The sequence below is a fragment of the Entamoeba invadens genome, assembly GCF_000330505.1.
Source record: "Entamoeba invadens IP1 unplaced genomic scaffold scaff_1105074726103, whole genome shotgun sequence".
NCBI classification, from domain to species: domain Eukaryota; phylum Evosea; order Mastigamoebida; family Endamoebidae; genus Entamoeba; species Entamoeba invadens.
The window spans coordinates 161,040-178,368 of NW_004443767.1; the positions used below are offsets into that span (position 1 = coordinate 161,040).

The 17,329-nt window shown below is 32.1% G+C and overlaps 3 protein-coding genes across 3 annotated transcripts; 1 reads left to right on the forward strand and 2 right to left on the reverse strand.

Annotated features, from left to right (window-relative positions):
- Positions 1-81: 81 nt before the first annotated feature.
- EIN_247730 (DEAD_2 protein) lies at positions 82-2,147 on the reverse strand (the record flags this gene model as incomplete). The annotated part of the gene is made up of 2 exons (XM_004261562.1): positions 82-1,482; positions 1,590-2,147. Coding segments are annotated over 2 exons (1,959 nt in total), but the record flags the coding sequence as incomplete, so codon positions are not given.
- An 8,985-nt stretch (positions 2,148-11,132) lies between these two features.
- Positions 11,133-12,932, forward strand: EIN_247740 (ankyrin repeat-containing protein, putative; the record flags this gene model as incomplete). Its single annotated transcript, XM_004261563.1, has 1 exon — positions 11,133-12,932. The coding sequence occupies one exon, from the start codon at positions 11,133-11,135 to the stop codon at positions 12,930-12,932; it is 1,800 nt and encodes a 599-aa protein (XP_004261611.1).
- Positions 12,933-13,486: 554 nt separating this feature from the next.
- Positions 13,487-14,434, reverse strand: EIN_247750 (hypothetical protein; the record flags this gene model as incomplete). Its single annotated transcript, XM_004261564.1, has 1 exon — positions 13,487-14,434. One exon carries the CDS (start codon positions 14,432-14,434, stop codon positions 13,487-13,489), a length of 948 nt encoding a protein of 315 aa, XP_004261612.1.
- Positions 14,435-17,329: the final 2,895 nt, after the last annotated feature.

The following is a 17,329-nucleotide window of genomic DNA, read 5'->3' on the forward strand; positions in this document are numbered from 1 at the left end:
GTTCTCATTCTTCTTAATAAACTCAAATTTCGAGTTTCCGTATTGCGAAATAACTCGACAAAATATTTGGTTTTTCGGAACCACATGACTTGTTGATAAAATGGTGTATCCAGGGACTATGCATTGGTTCTTGTAGTCATGTTCTTCTAATTTCATTTCATCAACCATCGCTTGCATGGGGCTCAATGTACCCGACGCAAATATGATCGATCTCACTGAGCTTTGCATCAATGACATCCCAAGCGATGAACTCAAACATCTCACTCTGAAGTGCAGCTCCATGTCCGAATCCACTTCTCCAAAATTTTCTTTCACGTTATTTAAAACACCTTTTGCTGTGTTGAAAGTCCTCTCTCTCGACTCCACAATGACTTTAAACTTCTCTCGCAAATTTTCCACACGAAAGGCTTGAACATAAAACACGGCCATTGATATCGATTCAAGTACATACGGATCCAAATAGTCCGCAATATTTGGTAACAACAAGATATCATCCACTTCTCTCATGATTTCATCGATTTTCGCAGCCCCTTCTAGTAATTTGGAATATTCAACTCGGGTGATCACCGGTAAGAACGCTTCAACATCAAACAGTGAGTATCTCTTCTCTTCGTCTTTTTCAACGAGTTTTCTCGAATGAGCCCATTCACATATATGTGTAAACAAGTCGATTACACTATTAAAACGGTCCTTCTCGTCTTGTTTTGCTTTCTCAAAATCAAATTTTGCATTTGTTCGCTCCTTCTCTTCTTTTGGTAATTGACCAACATTTACATTACACTTCTCGTCTTTAAACGGTATCACCTCGATCAAAACCCCATTTTCTTGGTGTTTATCATTCATATTGTCTTCACTTTTTGTGTTGAAAATATCACTTTTAACACTCACATGTGTTTCCTTTTCTTCTTTCACTTGATGTGTTAATTGAAGAAAATTGGTTTCATTTTTGACTGCCGACTTTTCTAATACAATTTGTTGTTCCTTTGCCTGTTCCTTCATCCGATCCCAAAACACCTCCCTCCTCCCAATTTGCCGTTGTACATTTAAAACGACTCTCTTCATGATGTCCTCCCCAAAATCAAAACTCATCGCATCCATCAACGAATCCTCCGCGTTGTGTGCTTCGTCCAAAACCAACGCACATTCATCGTTCTCATTTTCCATGAAAAAGATTGAACTTGTCGATCGAATGCTGGGATTAGTTATGAAGTTGTAAGGACACAAGACAAGTCTTACCTTAGTGACAACCCACTTCGAGTAGTGATACGGACACACTTTATTTTCTTTGCAAATTTGGACCAACTCGGTGTGTTCCACAAGTAATCCTCGTGTGATGGAATACACCTTTTCAAACTTCGCAAGTGTATCTGGCGCAAGCCCAAATTGGTCAAAATGTGGTCTGAATGGGCAACTCCTTTTCTTTGTTATTCTTCTGAACGCTATTGGATCCATATTACACCAATACCCGTTGTTGTCCATATCCTGTTGTTCAGTATTTTTGAAGTGGTTTAAAATAACACGTCTGTTATTTTGTGAAGTATTTGTAGCTTCAATTCATCAATAAACAACGCGAAGTTATTAAAACAAACTTTGATGGTGTCATAGACACAGTACAACTCTCTTGAAGCCAATATGACGCCCTTTGTTGGTTTCAATTTCCGACACTCTCTCACCACTTGAGCCAATTGATTGTGTGTTCTCGACGTGTATACAATTCGGTGGACATCAGAAGACAACGCCGCGTGTAACAAAACAAGTGTCTTTCCCGTTCCCGTTGGACTTTCCAAGAGCAAGTGCTTTCCGTCCGCAATAGCTTTTTGGATCGCGGACAACATCTGGACCTGCTGTGGGTATGGTGGGTATGGAAATGTTGTTGACAGATCATCGAACGTCTCGGTGTGTTTCAAGTGTGACACTTCGCTCTTATTTTCTTGATCTTGTGTTGCAAAATACTTGTTCAAATCTTCTAAAATTGGGAGTTGTGTGTGTTGTGTGCTGTCGACACCTTTTCGTGCAACACAGGACGGGAGTTGTGGGACGAAGGAGTGACTGGGATCAATTGATTTGTGTGGCGTATCACTTTCGGGTTTGATTTCAGAGATGTTAAGTGATGGTTCTGTCATTGAAAGGTATGTCTCATCAGACATTGATGTATGAGTGACTAAGATTTAATTAGAGAAAAAAATAACTCAACTTTAATGAAAGATTTGAATAATTTTAATAAATTTAATTTCATTTTTTAAGTAATTTCTTATAATTATTTTTAATAAATATATAGTAATTACTTATTAAAACAATTATAATTAGTTATTAATTTAAAATTATGTTTTGTTTGACTTATGACAGTTTGCAAAATTTTCACAAATCTTAATGTTCGGCGAATTAGAATAATAATGAAAAAACTATAATTTTTGGTTAGCTTGAATTAGATATATTATATCCCTTAACTGTTGAAAAATAAATATTTTAATAAATATTTAATAAAATAATTTAATATTTTATATTATTTTTAATTGCGATGACTTTATGGGTATTAGAAATAATTTGCCTAAAATTATCTTTACCAAATTTGTTGAATGCCGAAACATAAAATGAACAATTTACAAAGATCAAAAATAAAAAACATAGACTTACTTAATTTGAATAATTGTAATTAAAATTTGTAGAAAACACTTTTTGAATATGCTTATTTAGGTATTTTATGATTTATGTAATAAGTTGTATTGTTTTTGAATTGCTCAATAAATTTTTGTTTAACTTTGGCTTGTCATCTAGCACATCATTTCAACATTTCGTTGTTGTTAATCATAAATTTACGACCGTTATTTTATTTAACGTGGTCAAATTTGACAATAAAGTGTTTTAACCTTTAACATTGTTTCAATATACCATTTATGTTACATTTTTAACAACATTTAAATTAATGTTTAACCCTCAAACATTAAAACTATTGTTTATATCTTATGTACACATTTTTGTGAGCATAAAGTAAAAACCAGAAATTGTTGCAAAATGTGGAATTATACTAATGTTTGTGTTATAATTTAAAGTTGTATTTTATGTTACAATTATACAATGTAAAAACACCTTTTGTTTTTTGAACACTTTTTGAAAATGTAGTTGTTAACAGCAAACCTTTTGTGCTAACTGTTGTTATAAAATTATCAAAATTAATAATCAAATGATGATGTCTTTATCTAACTTTTTTATCGATATTTTAATCTTATAAAACATCTTTAAATGTGTGTTGTTAGTAAAATAATAATACAACAGTTAAAAATAATTATATATAATATCTCGTTTATATTAATTATCAACAAATAGTTGTTTAAACATAATTGGGTTTATTGATGTAGTTACATTTATAAAGTGATCTCAATAGTTTAAAATTGTATTTTTTGTTGTTTCAACAAAATCGTGATAATTATTCAAATGTAACAATCAATAATCAAAAATATATTGTCACAAACAACTGATATTCAACTGTAAAATATATTCAACAATTTTGTTTGGTTTCAAAACTTAATAATATACGTAAATTATTGATTTGAAATTTTTATTGTGTTGACTAATTTGTTGTGTGAATAATTGAAAACGCTGTTATTTATTGGTTGAGTTAACCATTATTTAACACAATATGATTACAAAAAAAATATTTACAATTTTTATTCTAAATTGAAACAAACTTTATGTGACAATAAAAGTGTTTTTTGTAAACAGTTTTTCAAATTGTTAGTGGTGTTATTAAATGCATTATAATTGATTGTTATAATTTTATTCTGGATAATAGCATTTGTCATGTTACTTTAATTTAAAAGTACAGTTGCTATTTTCGATAATAATTATACGATTACAATTAAACTTTAATAATCAACAATGATTGTACATTAACAAATCAATTAATCAAAAAATTCCATTTAACAATCTTTGTTATACAATAATCATTTTGGATAATGTTTTTCTTTGTTTTTAAATTATAATCAAATCAAAAAATATGTATAAAGTCTGTCTAAAAACGTTGTCCATTTGACAAAATTTTACACAAAATAAGTTGAAAAATTTAGGAATTAGGTAAAAACGATCAAATCCAGGTAAAAATTATGAAACAATGTTTTGGGATTGTTTCGAATTGTTTCCCGAAATATTCCAGTTTTGATGGTCCAAAAATGCCTGGACAACGTTGGAGAGCCGACAACGTTTTCAGACTGACTATATTTATTAAATTAATGTCGTTTTTGTCAAGTAATTTGTATTTGTAATCACTTGTCAGTTTTTTATTTCAAACGTTTTATGTTGTTTTGTTAATTGTGTTGATTGTTTTCCATTGTTTTAAAAATAATCTACAGATAGTAGAAAAATAGGGTGTCAGGAATAAATTGGGTGTCAAATAAATTAGGGATTAGTTAATGTAAAAAAATGGGTTTCGTTTTTTTTTATTTTTTCCCCCCACAAAAAAAAAATATGAAAAACCATTAAATAACTCAAAATCAATCTGACACCCAATTTATTCTTGACACCCAAATTTTCTACTATCTGTAACAGTGTATTATTAACTCATAATAATTATGATTGAAATATTTTGTGTTGATTTTTTAAAGGTGGAAATAGTGTCAATTTCAAACAAATGTTAAGACGTACAGTTGGAGTAATAACCTGTCAACTGGAACTAACCACAGCCATTTTTTAAATTCAATTTATGGTATTTTAACCATTAATTTGTCTTTTTTAGATTATTCAAGTTCAACAAAATCAATAACAAAAAGCAATGAACAAATGAGATGTTTTCTTCGAATTTCAAAAACGAAAAAAAAGCCGAAAAAAACTTCAAAAATTTCCAAAATTTGTCCTCATTTCACCAAAAAGAGTCATCTTTTTATAAAACATTTTCTTTTTTACTTGGTTATATTTTCTTGATTTTTTTTAGAAAATGTCTTCTCGTATTGAATCAATTTCAAAGTCTTTACCAAAAAGTTAAAGTGGAAGATATTCAAATTCCCCAAAACCCCAATTTTTGCACAAAACAATCCATTATTTTCATTTAAACAATTTTCTTTTAGGTTTTAAATCGTTCATAACTTTAAACATCCTTTTCATGTTGCCAAGTTTTTCATCACTGAATCTGATGTCCTGCTTCCCTAATCCTCAAAATCACGTTGTCGCTGATCACAACACTGAAATTCCAAAAGAGACAAAAGAAACAAAACAGTTGAAGAAACCTTCTCTTTCACAAAACAGCATGCGTCAAAATGTCCAGAAATCAAAAGAGAATGGTATCTCTCCAAAGAGACTTCTTCTTGTTGAACAGGCTCTTGAAAAAGCTTGGCAGGATGAGACATTTTTGAAGGAGACTTCCATGCGTGAACAAATCCATTATTTGCATTACAAACTTCATCACTCAACAAGAAATATCCAGATGCTTTATGGTGCTTCAAAATCCACGATAGACACCCACACCAGAAGAAAAATCGGAGAATTGAAGAACGGCAAACCTCCAAAAATCTCCAAAGATGTTGATAACAAAATCGACAAGTGGCTTGTCACTTGTAAACGAAAGGGAATTGCATGTACTGTCACTGGAATTCTTCGGTACATGAGTCAAAAAGTACCCGACATTGAAATATCGCGACGGGGTCTCATTAAACACATGAAGAAGTTGAAGATTGGTCTCAAGAAAGCAACTGCAGAAGATCTAGACAGAATCTCCATCAATTCAGAGAACATTGTTGATAACTTCAAAGAGCTCAAAAAGTTTGACAATATACCAGCAGCCCTATGTGTAAACATCGATGAAATGGGAAGCAACGATTGGGCAGACAGAAAGAATCTATACATCTTCCAGAGTAATGAGGACAAGACAACCCCAAAGCACGGTTGTAGCAGGTCAAGTAAACATTCCACAGTGATAGTTGGAATTTGTGCGGATAAAACAACGTTGCCTTTCGGCATTGTCATCAACCAAAAACAGTTCTTTTGCGAAGCCAAAGAGAAGTTCCCCGACTGTTTCGTCTATTACACAAACAACGGGTTCGTCAACAAATATATCTTCAAGCATTGGATGGCGCAGATCATCAAAGTGATCGTCAAAAAGAGAACAGAACTTGGTCTTGATGGTAGTTGGGGACTTATCACAATGGACAACTTTTCGGGACATCTTGACGAGGAGCTTCTTGGATGGCTCGAAGCAAACCAGATCAAATTGCACACATACTGCCCTCATTCAAGTCACCTCACTCAACCACTCGATCTGTGTTTTTTTGGAGCAGTCAAAAAACACTCAAACGCAGCAAAGTCACTTGTTCGAAAGAGCGCTCCCACCAAAGAAATCACCACTATGTTTTCAGAAGTTGAACAAGAAGATGAGTCCGACCAGGAAGTCAACGACGCCTTCAATGAATTCATCGAAGATCAAGAGGAAGTAGAGATTATGAAGTCGTTTGCAATGGAAGATGAAGCAATCAACAAAGTCCTTAATGGAAACAAAAGATCTCCAAACGGAAGGCAAATCAGCCTCAAAATCTCCTCACTTCTCAAGACTCTGAGTGATCGCTCAACCATTGGAACAGTGGTGGCTTCATTTGAGAGAAGTGGGATTGTCGTCAGAGAGGTAGATGGTATCAAACGAATAAGAATTGACCCGAATCGAGCTGCGCGGTTTGTAAAAGAATATACTTCGATCGCGACAAGAACGGACATTCTGGAAATGTCGGAAATTCCGAATGAACCCGTTCTCATTGGGACTGTCGATGAAAAGGTTGTTGAAGTTCCCAACAAAACGAGCAAAGAGGAAGAAGAACAAATCGTAGAGGAAGAGCTCCAAGCAATAACAGAAGAATGGACACCAACAGCATTTCCAACGCCGGTCAAGAGACTTCCATCCATAATACTCAACAAGTAGAATTGCGACCGCCCCGGTTGGATTCTTTTCAACCTGACGGTTCTGGAACCCCCAGTTTCCAACCCACCTTCGCTGTTAATTATGTGACACTCGGAACCCCATTCGAAACACTGGGGTATTCTCAAAGAAGACAAACCTTTTTTTCTCCTCAATTCTTCCCACATAGTGAATTGCAACCACGTGGCGGAATGTTGTCCCAGCATCCCACCCATCAGCTTCAGCTGAGGCTGGTCCTCGATGACCAAGGCGTTGATGAAGAACATCACAATTAAGATGTCTTTTACTCTCATCGTTTTTCTTTTTTAGTTTTACTTTTTTACAAAACCCAAAAATACCAAAAATACCAAAAAAGCTGACAGGTTTCATTTTTGAGATGAAATCTCAAAAAACAAATGCCATAAAAAACGTACTAATCCGGGTTTTAGGCTTCCTAAAGGAAAATGGCTGACAGGTTAGTTCTGGTTGACAGGTTAGTACCTCACCTGTATATTTTACGTTTTATGTTGTTGTGTGTAAACTCAATTGTAAATAAAATCAATTTTATTTTGATTTGTGAAATATGTTTATAAAAAACAAAACAAGTCGAAAATAGCTTTTGATTACCTTTCGTTTTTGTCAAAAAAAATAAATTATGCATAGTTTGTTTTTTAATAGCTAAATAATTATTAAAGTATAGCATTTTTCCAATTATTTTATTAATTTTTATACAGTATGTGAGAAAAGTATGTGAGAATGAGAAAACCCTGTGGATTCAACAAAAATTACATATTTGTTTTTCTTTTTTTAAATAAAAATGTTTTTCTTTAAAAAAACAATCTAAATAATATAATTATGAGCTCCAGGAATGTTGCTTTTAGTGGCTTAGACCATACAACACTTGAAAAGAATTTAAAGTATTGTCCTGGTCCAGTGAAAGAAATAGCCCAAAGAACATTCAGCAAACATTGCAACTTTTGTGAATTGCCCCTGAATGTTCAGGTGTATTTGATGAATATTGAAAGAGAAATTTTCAATGGAATTAATACGGAAAAGGTGACCGAGAGTAAACTATGTAGAGTCTTTGCTTTAACTTCAAGTCAGTTTAATATCAACAAACGAAGAGGTATGGAGACGGCATTGTTTGGAAAAAAAGATAACGGAAGACCGTCACTTTTAACTGAAACACAATGGGAAATTGTCAAGAATTTGATTCTTGATAATGAAAAGTTTCCAGGAAAATGCAAAGCTATCAGCATAACTTATTTGAGGTTGTTTATAATAAAAACCTTCAACGTTGATGTGTCAAACCATGTTATTTATGATAAAATACATAAAAATTGGAACTTTTCGATTGTTACTGTGTTTGCTGAAGACCAATCTCGATTGACCTACGACGAAGATGCCGTGTTGAAGTATTACATTGCACTGCCACTTTTTTAAATGGCATCCCATCACCATTTATTTTGAATTTGGATGAGTCAGGGTATCAGCCATGGCCAGACAGGCAAATGGTGAAGGGAGTATTCACTGCTGGTTTTTCCACAGACAGTAAAATGAAATATGGAGTCGAACGTGACATTGCTCGATCCACTGTCGTTTGCACTATTACCCCCTCACAACCTCTTCCTTGTATGATTGTAACAAAATACAAAAGAGTTGCAGTTGAATTCTTGAAATTGGGTTGGATGGAAACGGGAAACATCGTCAGTTATAGCAAAAATGGTTTTATCAACAGTGACTTATTTATACAATACATCAACGACGTTGTAGTACCTTATATTGTCGACATGAGAATTAAGACTGGTTATATTGATAAGGCCGTTCTGATATTTGATCAGTGCACGTGCCACTCAATCGAAGATGTGAGGTTGTTGCTCAAGTCGAATGTCCAAGTCAACGAGAAAATCATCAACGTGAACTGTGAAATCGTATGTTTGGTGCCTCACACCTCACATTTAACACAACCATTAGATGTTGGGGTGTTTGCAGCCCAAAAAAGAAGACTGAATTCGTTGTATGCTAAGTTCAGAGATGTCATAAAAATTAAAGATAGAGTTGGCGAGGAAGAACAACAACGACAGAAAGTGAAGACGTTGAAGAAAAAGAAGAGTCAGATGATGTGATTGGAAAGCCAGATCCCATTGAAGAACCAATAATACCTCAACAGTTTAAGGAAATGTTTCAGGAAGTGCTGGCAAATCCACAAGAAGCGATATCACCATTTAAAAAGAAGGCTGGTACGACTGTCAACGAAAGGATGGTGGATGACAACCAATCAGAAGATCGCAACGAAATACCAAATGAAACTAAAATTGTTGAATTCGGTGATGGAGAGGACTTAGAAAAAAAGTTTGCCAAATACCTCAACTCAATTCTGAAGTCTTATTTCCAAACAACCACTCCGGATGTGTGCACGCAGGCTTTTAGGCAAGTTGGTATTGATTTCAGAATTGTTGATAGTGGTATGAGGGTTGCGTATGTGGATATTGGAGTCTCACGCAGAGTAACAGCAGAAATACCGAAACTGTTAAGTATACCACAGTTATACTCGATTGAATGGGTCAAAACCAAAAGCTTGAAAATATCTGCAGTTCGAAAGCTTCCAATGTGTTTTGAGGGTTATTCGTGTCAGTCTGTTTGCAAGCCGTTAAAAAGAAAAGAACGGGATGTTGTATGTAAAGTTGTGAAGAAAAAGACGACCAAAAAAATCTCAAAAAGAACTAAAAATGGGGTTGAGAATTTAATCGATTGATTTTTATCTTTTTAATCAGTTGTATCGCCCAGTTCACACTACTGTTTCCTATCACAGGTCAGAATGGTCACTGTTTGAATCAACATATGTCTGAACTATCATAAGTCCTTCCAATAGAAAATATTCGTTTGTTAAACTTTCTTTCGTTATTGAGATATTAACTTGTAGAACTTGCTCGCAAAAACTCTTAAATTAAACGTTGCCTGCTTTGAATCGTCTAGCTGCTATGGCTGATTTGTCCAGTATTACTGGGATTCTTTAGCGTGAGGTCTGAGTCAATTAGTTGGTAAGTGCTGGCTGGCTGTTCACACTCTGAAAGCTGCTTTGTAGGTTTCCAAACAAATTGAAAGAGAAAATGAACTGTAAATAAGTGATTTTTTTATTTGATCTTTTTGAATTTTTTGAAATAAAAAAATAATAATTTTATTACATAAAAGTTACACAATTGTAACTTTTGTTGAATCCACAGGGTTTTCTCATTCTCACATACTGTAGTTGTTTTTTTGATTCGGATTTATTTAAAATTATAATTAAATTTTTGAGGAAGTGTAAAGTTTGCCGAACTATGCACTTCCTCAAATATTTGGCAAAACGCTATTATTATTTTATCCACTATAAAGTATTATTTAAATTAATAATTTTATTATTTCATCATATGATTATTATTTCAAATAATAATAATATAATACTTTTATAGTACTTAACTTTTTTTACACAAAAAAAATAACAGTTTAAAATAACATAAGTGAAAAACGAATTTTGTGTCTTTTTTTATAACACATTTTAACCTATTTTAAAGATTAATACGTATTTTATATTTTACAGTAGGAGGAAATAAAGGGATGCTAGAGAAAGGAGGATGCTCGCAACTATTGGTTATTTTAAATTCAAAATAACCAATAAAATTAAAAAAAACCAAAATAAAATTATTTTTAGATTAGCATCCTACTTTTTTCTCAGCATCCCTCTATTTCCTCCTACTGTATATGATGATGACATTTTTGTTGTTTAATTTTTCGAAAAATGCCGACGTGTATTCATTAACTATAAAAAAATTATCATTTATTTATTAATAAAAAGATGAACGAATTATTTATCAATTCACTATAAATATACTAAAAAAACATTAAAACTCAAACATTGAAAAGAACTTTTTCACAAGAAAAATCTCAACAATGTGGTGAAATATTTGCAAATAATTGTTGAAGGTACCATTTTATTTATAAATAATTAAATTTATAATATCCTAGTAATATCTACTTTTAATAATATTTCGTTCGATCAAAATAATCCATTTGTTCTCATACGATCTTATCTCGACTTGTTGAAATTTTTGGACAACAAAAATCCGACACACAAATAGACCTCTGTACACACGCCCAAATCCCCAAGATATTTTGCTTTTTCTTCACTGATTCGAAATAATCTCATTAACTCAAAATATTAATCAATAACTATTATGGTAACTAATAATAAACCATTACCAAAACTTGAATTTCAAACTCAATGGCAACATCTTCACTTGATTTGTTCCAACGTGTGTTTATAGGGGATGACGGGTACAATTTGATGATTGAGATAAGTCGTGGGGTCTCCATAGATTCTCTAGACTTTGTTCAAGATTGTATCACTTTTTATGAAGCGCACAAACAAACTCTTCACTTTCTTACCTTTCTAATTCATTCAGAGCTCTTGACAACGACTAACGGGACTATGTTCCGTGGCAATTCCTTTTGTTCGCGATGCCTGATGACATACACAACAATGACTTCTGCCAATCAGTACGTTACTTCCTTCTTAAAAGATCCAATGCAAAAAGTTCTCTCCGGGCAGTTCGGTGCACTCGAATTGAATCCCGACTACGCCACTCAGCCGCTTGATAAAACAGCCGACTTACTCAAACAAATTGTCGCCGCATTTATTGACGCATTTATAGACTCCGCTGAGTTATGGCCAGAGACTTATAGATACTTATGCTACGTGTTATTCACCGAAGCAGAACAAGCACATTTGAAGCCTTTGCAATGCGTCGGCGGCTTTCTAATACTTCGCCTGATATGTCCTGCCATCATGCAGCCCAATAAGTCAGGCTTCTGCCAAGAAAAGCCGAGTGAGGAGATCACCCGTGGGTTGGTCACTATCTGCAAAATGATACAAAACATCGCAAACGACACCGTCCCACATGAACCACATTTAAGATGCTTAGAAGAGTTTTTAGAGGACCAAAGCCTCAAGTTGGCAATTGCTTTGACGGGGATTTCCTCCGTGCGGCCGACAAAATTCTCATTTTTGAGTTTCAGTGATAAAGAGCTTGACAAGAGTATCAACGGGATTATTACTATGTGGAAAAACAACATCAAAAACGTCGACAGCTATTTACAAGAAAAAAGCTCTGAGGAGTACAAAGAACTCGCGCGAGCTGTTTTGAAGTATAACACCAAAAGTTACTTCAAACGCAAAAGCATCATGAAAAAGAAGAAGAAGGAGGAAATAGCCATTTCGACGTTATTTGCGTTATCAAAGAACTCGAATGGGTCGGTTAGCGAGATGCAAACGGTACTCAAGAAGTACCCGGAAGTGATCGATTGCACTGATGTCGATATGATGACTCCACTCCAATACGCGTGTGTTATGAAGAACGTTCCCATCGCAATTTTTCTTATTAAAAATGGAGCAAGTCTCTTTTTGAGAGACTCGATGGGGTGCACGGCACTTCACTATGCATGTATGAGTAATTTGACCGACGTCTTAAAAGAAATGCGCGAGGCGGACTTTTTGAGTGTCGGGGAAATCGACGAATTGGGCAATACGTGTTTACACTATTTAGCTAAACACGAGTTCAGACCTTTCCATATCGACTTTTTGCAGTATTTGGTGAGCAAAGACTCTGCTATACTTTCCATCGCAAATTTCAACGGAGACATTCCACTGCATGTCGCCGTCGAAACTGCACTGAAAGATCACGAAATGGGACCATCGACTATTTCAGCACTCGTTAAATTTGGGTCGAACTTCGAGACGCCTAATTTGAAAAAACAGACTCCACTTGGGAGAGTGCAAGATAAAGGAAGAAGTGATTTGGAAATACTTATGATGAGTCAAGACGTTATTAAAGTCGCTGAGTTTGTACCATTACCAAGTACTGCAGAAACAAGAATGAGGTCAAATTCATGCGAGAAAAAGGGTAAAAAAAGAACATCTATTCTGCTCCACAGATCACCGGCATCACCAAGACTGTTGGCAGCATACCAGAATAGAACTAGCTTCACTAAATCGTCTTCGCCTTTACTCGGACAGGCCAAGTAGAGTCTGTGATCGACTCTATTTATTTTCGGATCGTTGAATATGGTATTTTTATAGTTTATTATTTTATAATATAGATTTTGGTAAATACTAAACAAAACTATATTTTATTATAAATAAAACCAATACCATTTTTAAAAAATAACATTAATAATTTAAATATAAAATTGAATTATAGATTCTATTCTTTTGAATGTTAGTTGGTGTATTGGTGATGACTTACTGGTTGAATGGTGAATTTGATTAACACAATTGTTAATTCACTTTATGTGAATTAACAATTGTTCAATTTATGTTGTTTAAGAATGTTAATTGTTTTTAAACACTGATTAGATTTTCTTCTTACATAAATACAAAATTATTGTTGTGTTGAAAATAATGAAATAAAAGTTTGTAAGCGTCAAAACTTTAGAAAACATTACGGTTATAACAATTAAGTAACATAACAAGGTTATAAGTAGCTTTTTTAGAATAAACTATTTTTTTATTAAATGATTTTTAAAAACTTTAATAAACTCCAAATTTTTAATTAGAAAACTTAATAAAATAATAACAATTCAATTTTCAAAAGAAGGCGGGTTTGTCTGTTGGATAAAAGAATCATCTGGTATTTCAGGAGCGTAATGGAAAGAGAACTGGAAAGGTTGTTGAAATTGTTGCGTGTCGAATTGATGAGGCAGTTGTTGTGTTGGTATGTCATTATCCAAATAAGACATTTCTTTCACATCTTTTTTTTCAATGGGTTTGTCTTGTCGCGTAAAAGTAACACCACTATTACACAATTCGCAAATAGGTGTTGATTGACAGATGCTTTCATTTTTAATATGTTCAAATGACGTTGGTCTTTCTTCTACTGTTTTTTCTTTACTTGAACGCATACCCTTTCCAGTTGGAGGTGGTAAACATACACATCTAAAATCATCATTTTGATCTGTATCAACTTGATATAATGTACATCTTGTTGTGTAATCTTTATACATGACTTCAGTTACCTTCCCGTATAATCCCGTCCCATATCTTTCGACTTCTTCTTTGGTTTTTTCCACCTCTCCGACACGCATCCTACTAAATTTTTTAAGAGACAATCCAGATTTTGTAAAAGGTGATACACTAAGTTCATTTTTGACGAAGGTGAATATGTTTGTATCAACAAGTGCTTGACATAAACACTTCTTAATATTTGAATATTTTTCGTGATACAACCTATTGAGCTTATTGGTTGTGTGATTTCCACCAAGAAGAGATTTTTTATGCTCAAAAATAAGCTGGTTTACTTGATCATTGAACACCTCTCTGTTATCTGGACTCCATATAGATGCAGTGAGCAATTTCATACTTAATGTTTTTGTTTTGGAAGGCTTGTGAAACACAACCGTATATCCTTGCGTAATGAGGATTGCCTGCATGCCGAGGATAAATGCAGCGTTGTGTTTTTCATCGATAAGTCTTTTTTCGGATTTAGATGTTCGGGCAATGCTGTGTTTTCCTTTTAAAGGTTGAGACATCGTTCGGTTTATAAGAATTGAGTTTTTCGTGAAATCGTTTCTAATTTTTCCATCATGGAATTTTTATATTATTTTATATTATTAAATATTATATTAAATAGTAAAATAAAAAAAAAGATATTATTTCACAAATGATTTCACCTTTTAATTGGATGATCTATAAATCAAATATTTAATATCAGATTAAAATTTGTTTTGTCATGTTATTCCAAAACCAGAACTATTAAAAATATTAAAAAAATTATTTACTATTATTTACTATTCTTATCATGTTTGTATTATTTTGATTTTTATCTAAGAAAAACAAAAAATGCATTTGCCGGGACTCGAACCCGGATCTCCACCTTGGAAGGGTGGAATTCTGCCCTTAGACCACAAATGCTTCTACAAACAATTAGATATTATTATTATAATTAGAGTAGGTGCAAAAGTAAAACTAGAATGATAAGTAATATTCTATTATAAACAACTATTCGTTATTGGTTTCTATTTTTATTTCTATTAAAATTCTAAGAACTGATTATAATGAACAATAATTGTTAATGTTTGTTTTTCGAGAATACATTTGGTCAGTTTAGTGTTAAAATACCACATAAATTGAATCTTAACTTAATTCACCAATATACACAACTCTGTCCATGTCCAATTGTACATAGAAAAACTCAAATTTATTAAAAACGGAACACGTAAAATTGTTTTTCAAAACACAACTTTTATTGTCGACTTAATAAAATTTATGAATTAAACTAAATGTATTTTTATTGAATTTAAACAAAGGAGGTAATGGTGGTCACAACAAAGATTTATACAAGCAGTTGTGTTGCAACAACAAAACAGTTAATACACACATCGACTATTATTGAAAATATTTCATTTTAAACACGTTGTAATTTTGTTAATTTTTTAATAATACTTACTTTCTAAATAAAAGGAGTCGAATAAAATTTAAAAGGTTGTAAAGTGAAATATCTCTTTATACACAATGACAAATTTAAGTGTACATCAATTCATTTATTTGATACAATGAATTCCATTTGTAACAATACAACACTTTCCTTGTTGACAAGAAAGGTGTTCATTTTGCAAACAAGAGAAAATAGATCCGAACAACTTGCTTATTGGGATAAACAATTTACAATTTTAATAAAATAAGGCATTGTTGTTATCACTCTTTGTCTCGTGGATAAATCTAAGAAAATAGTTGTCGAACAATTCAATACATAAAAAAATATAATCTTATAATTTTAAAACCGAATATAAAAAATATGTAGAGTTTTTTTAATTATAAAACATAACAAACAAAAATATGTTTATTTTTTTCAATCATCTCAAACCATTTACATATTGAACTTTTTATCAATTACCTTTAAAAACAATTAAATTGTGTTATTTTTTATATTCAATAAAAAGTCTTGGTTTTTATTTCGTTGTGTTTTATTTTTTTGTTATAAATAGAAAGAATTATACTTTTTGTTTGATTGTTTGAATTTGTCATAATGTTTTATTTATATATAGGTATGAAATTATAATATAATAATAATACCACAATATTATTATTTGTAATATTTGTACTGAATTGAGAACAAATTGTTTAATTGTTTAACTTGACAAGAAGGTTGGAATTATTTAAGGTGGTTTTGATAGACAATTTTTAATTCCAGACTTTTCAAATAACAGTTATTTGGAGATTTTTTAACATTAAAGAAAATCACAAAAATACACTTCTTATATAATAAACTCGAAAATAAAAAAATAGTAGAATTTGATTTTAAACAAACCTAAAATTCACACGAAAAATTGACTTTAACAAAACTACAAAAAACAATAACATTTATAATTATGTTTAAAGCAAAAGGTGTGTTTTTAATATAGAAACTGTATATTTTGTAGTTAAAAATAAAAATACAATGGAAATGATTGTTTATTGGTGACAAAAGAGACACCACTGCGTTGTTTGAGTATTGTGAGGGTGAATAGAATAAATAATTTGAGTATTTTTGGTTCAATTATTTTTTTAGAAACAACACAAACAATGCAACATGTTTTGAATACACAACAAAACCCTGTACAGAGAAGCAATGATTTCAGATATAAAGATAAAATTAACTTGTATTTTAGTATAGAATATAATTGTTTATATTATAAATTTATGAAAAAAACAAAGAATAAAAATAGAGAAAAAACAGCCATATATAAAGCAAGAATTTAACATTATAAACATATGATGAATAAGTTGTTTCTTTCTTTTCATATCGGACAAACTAACCGCTTAGAGAGTGTTACGCAACACAATGTAATCATCAATGTATCTTTGTGATCCCTCATACACTCATATATCCAAAGCAAGTATAGGCGCTTACAATCAAATGGCTTGCTTTTGGAAAATACAATCTTATTGTCATTGGTAAAACGGTAAATATGATAAGCGCCTGGGTGTGCCATAAAGACTTTGAAAGTCTTCCCTTATTAGTGTTCTAAAAAAATATCAAATGAAATTATGAAAAGACTGACGTTAAACAAGTCAATCACGACTTACCAATATCAACAATTTGATTTGGTCCAAAAAGTGGCGCAATTCAAGTCGAGAAAAAGGATAATTTATCAAATGAATTAATGAAACCAATGAAAAAAATACACAAATTACAAAAACAGTTTAGAACAACAAATGTATTGAGTATAACAAAACTAGAATGATAACATCCAAAAATGAATACACTAAAAAGATTGATGATTATATATGAGAAAAAAGAAAAAAAACAAGAATGAAAAAAAAAATATAAAAAAAACGAAAAAAAAACGAAATGGGGATAAAAAAACACAAAAAAAAGAGTCACAAAGATATTATTGATAGATTACATTGTTTTATTTTATTTAATGTTAATAATATGTTAATAA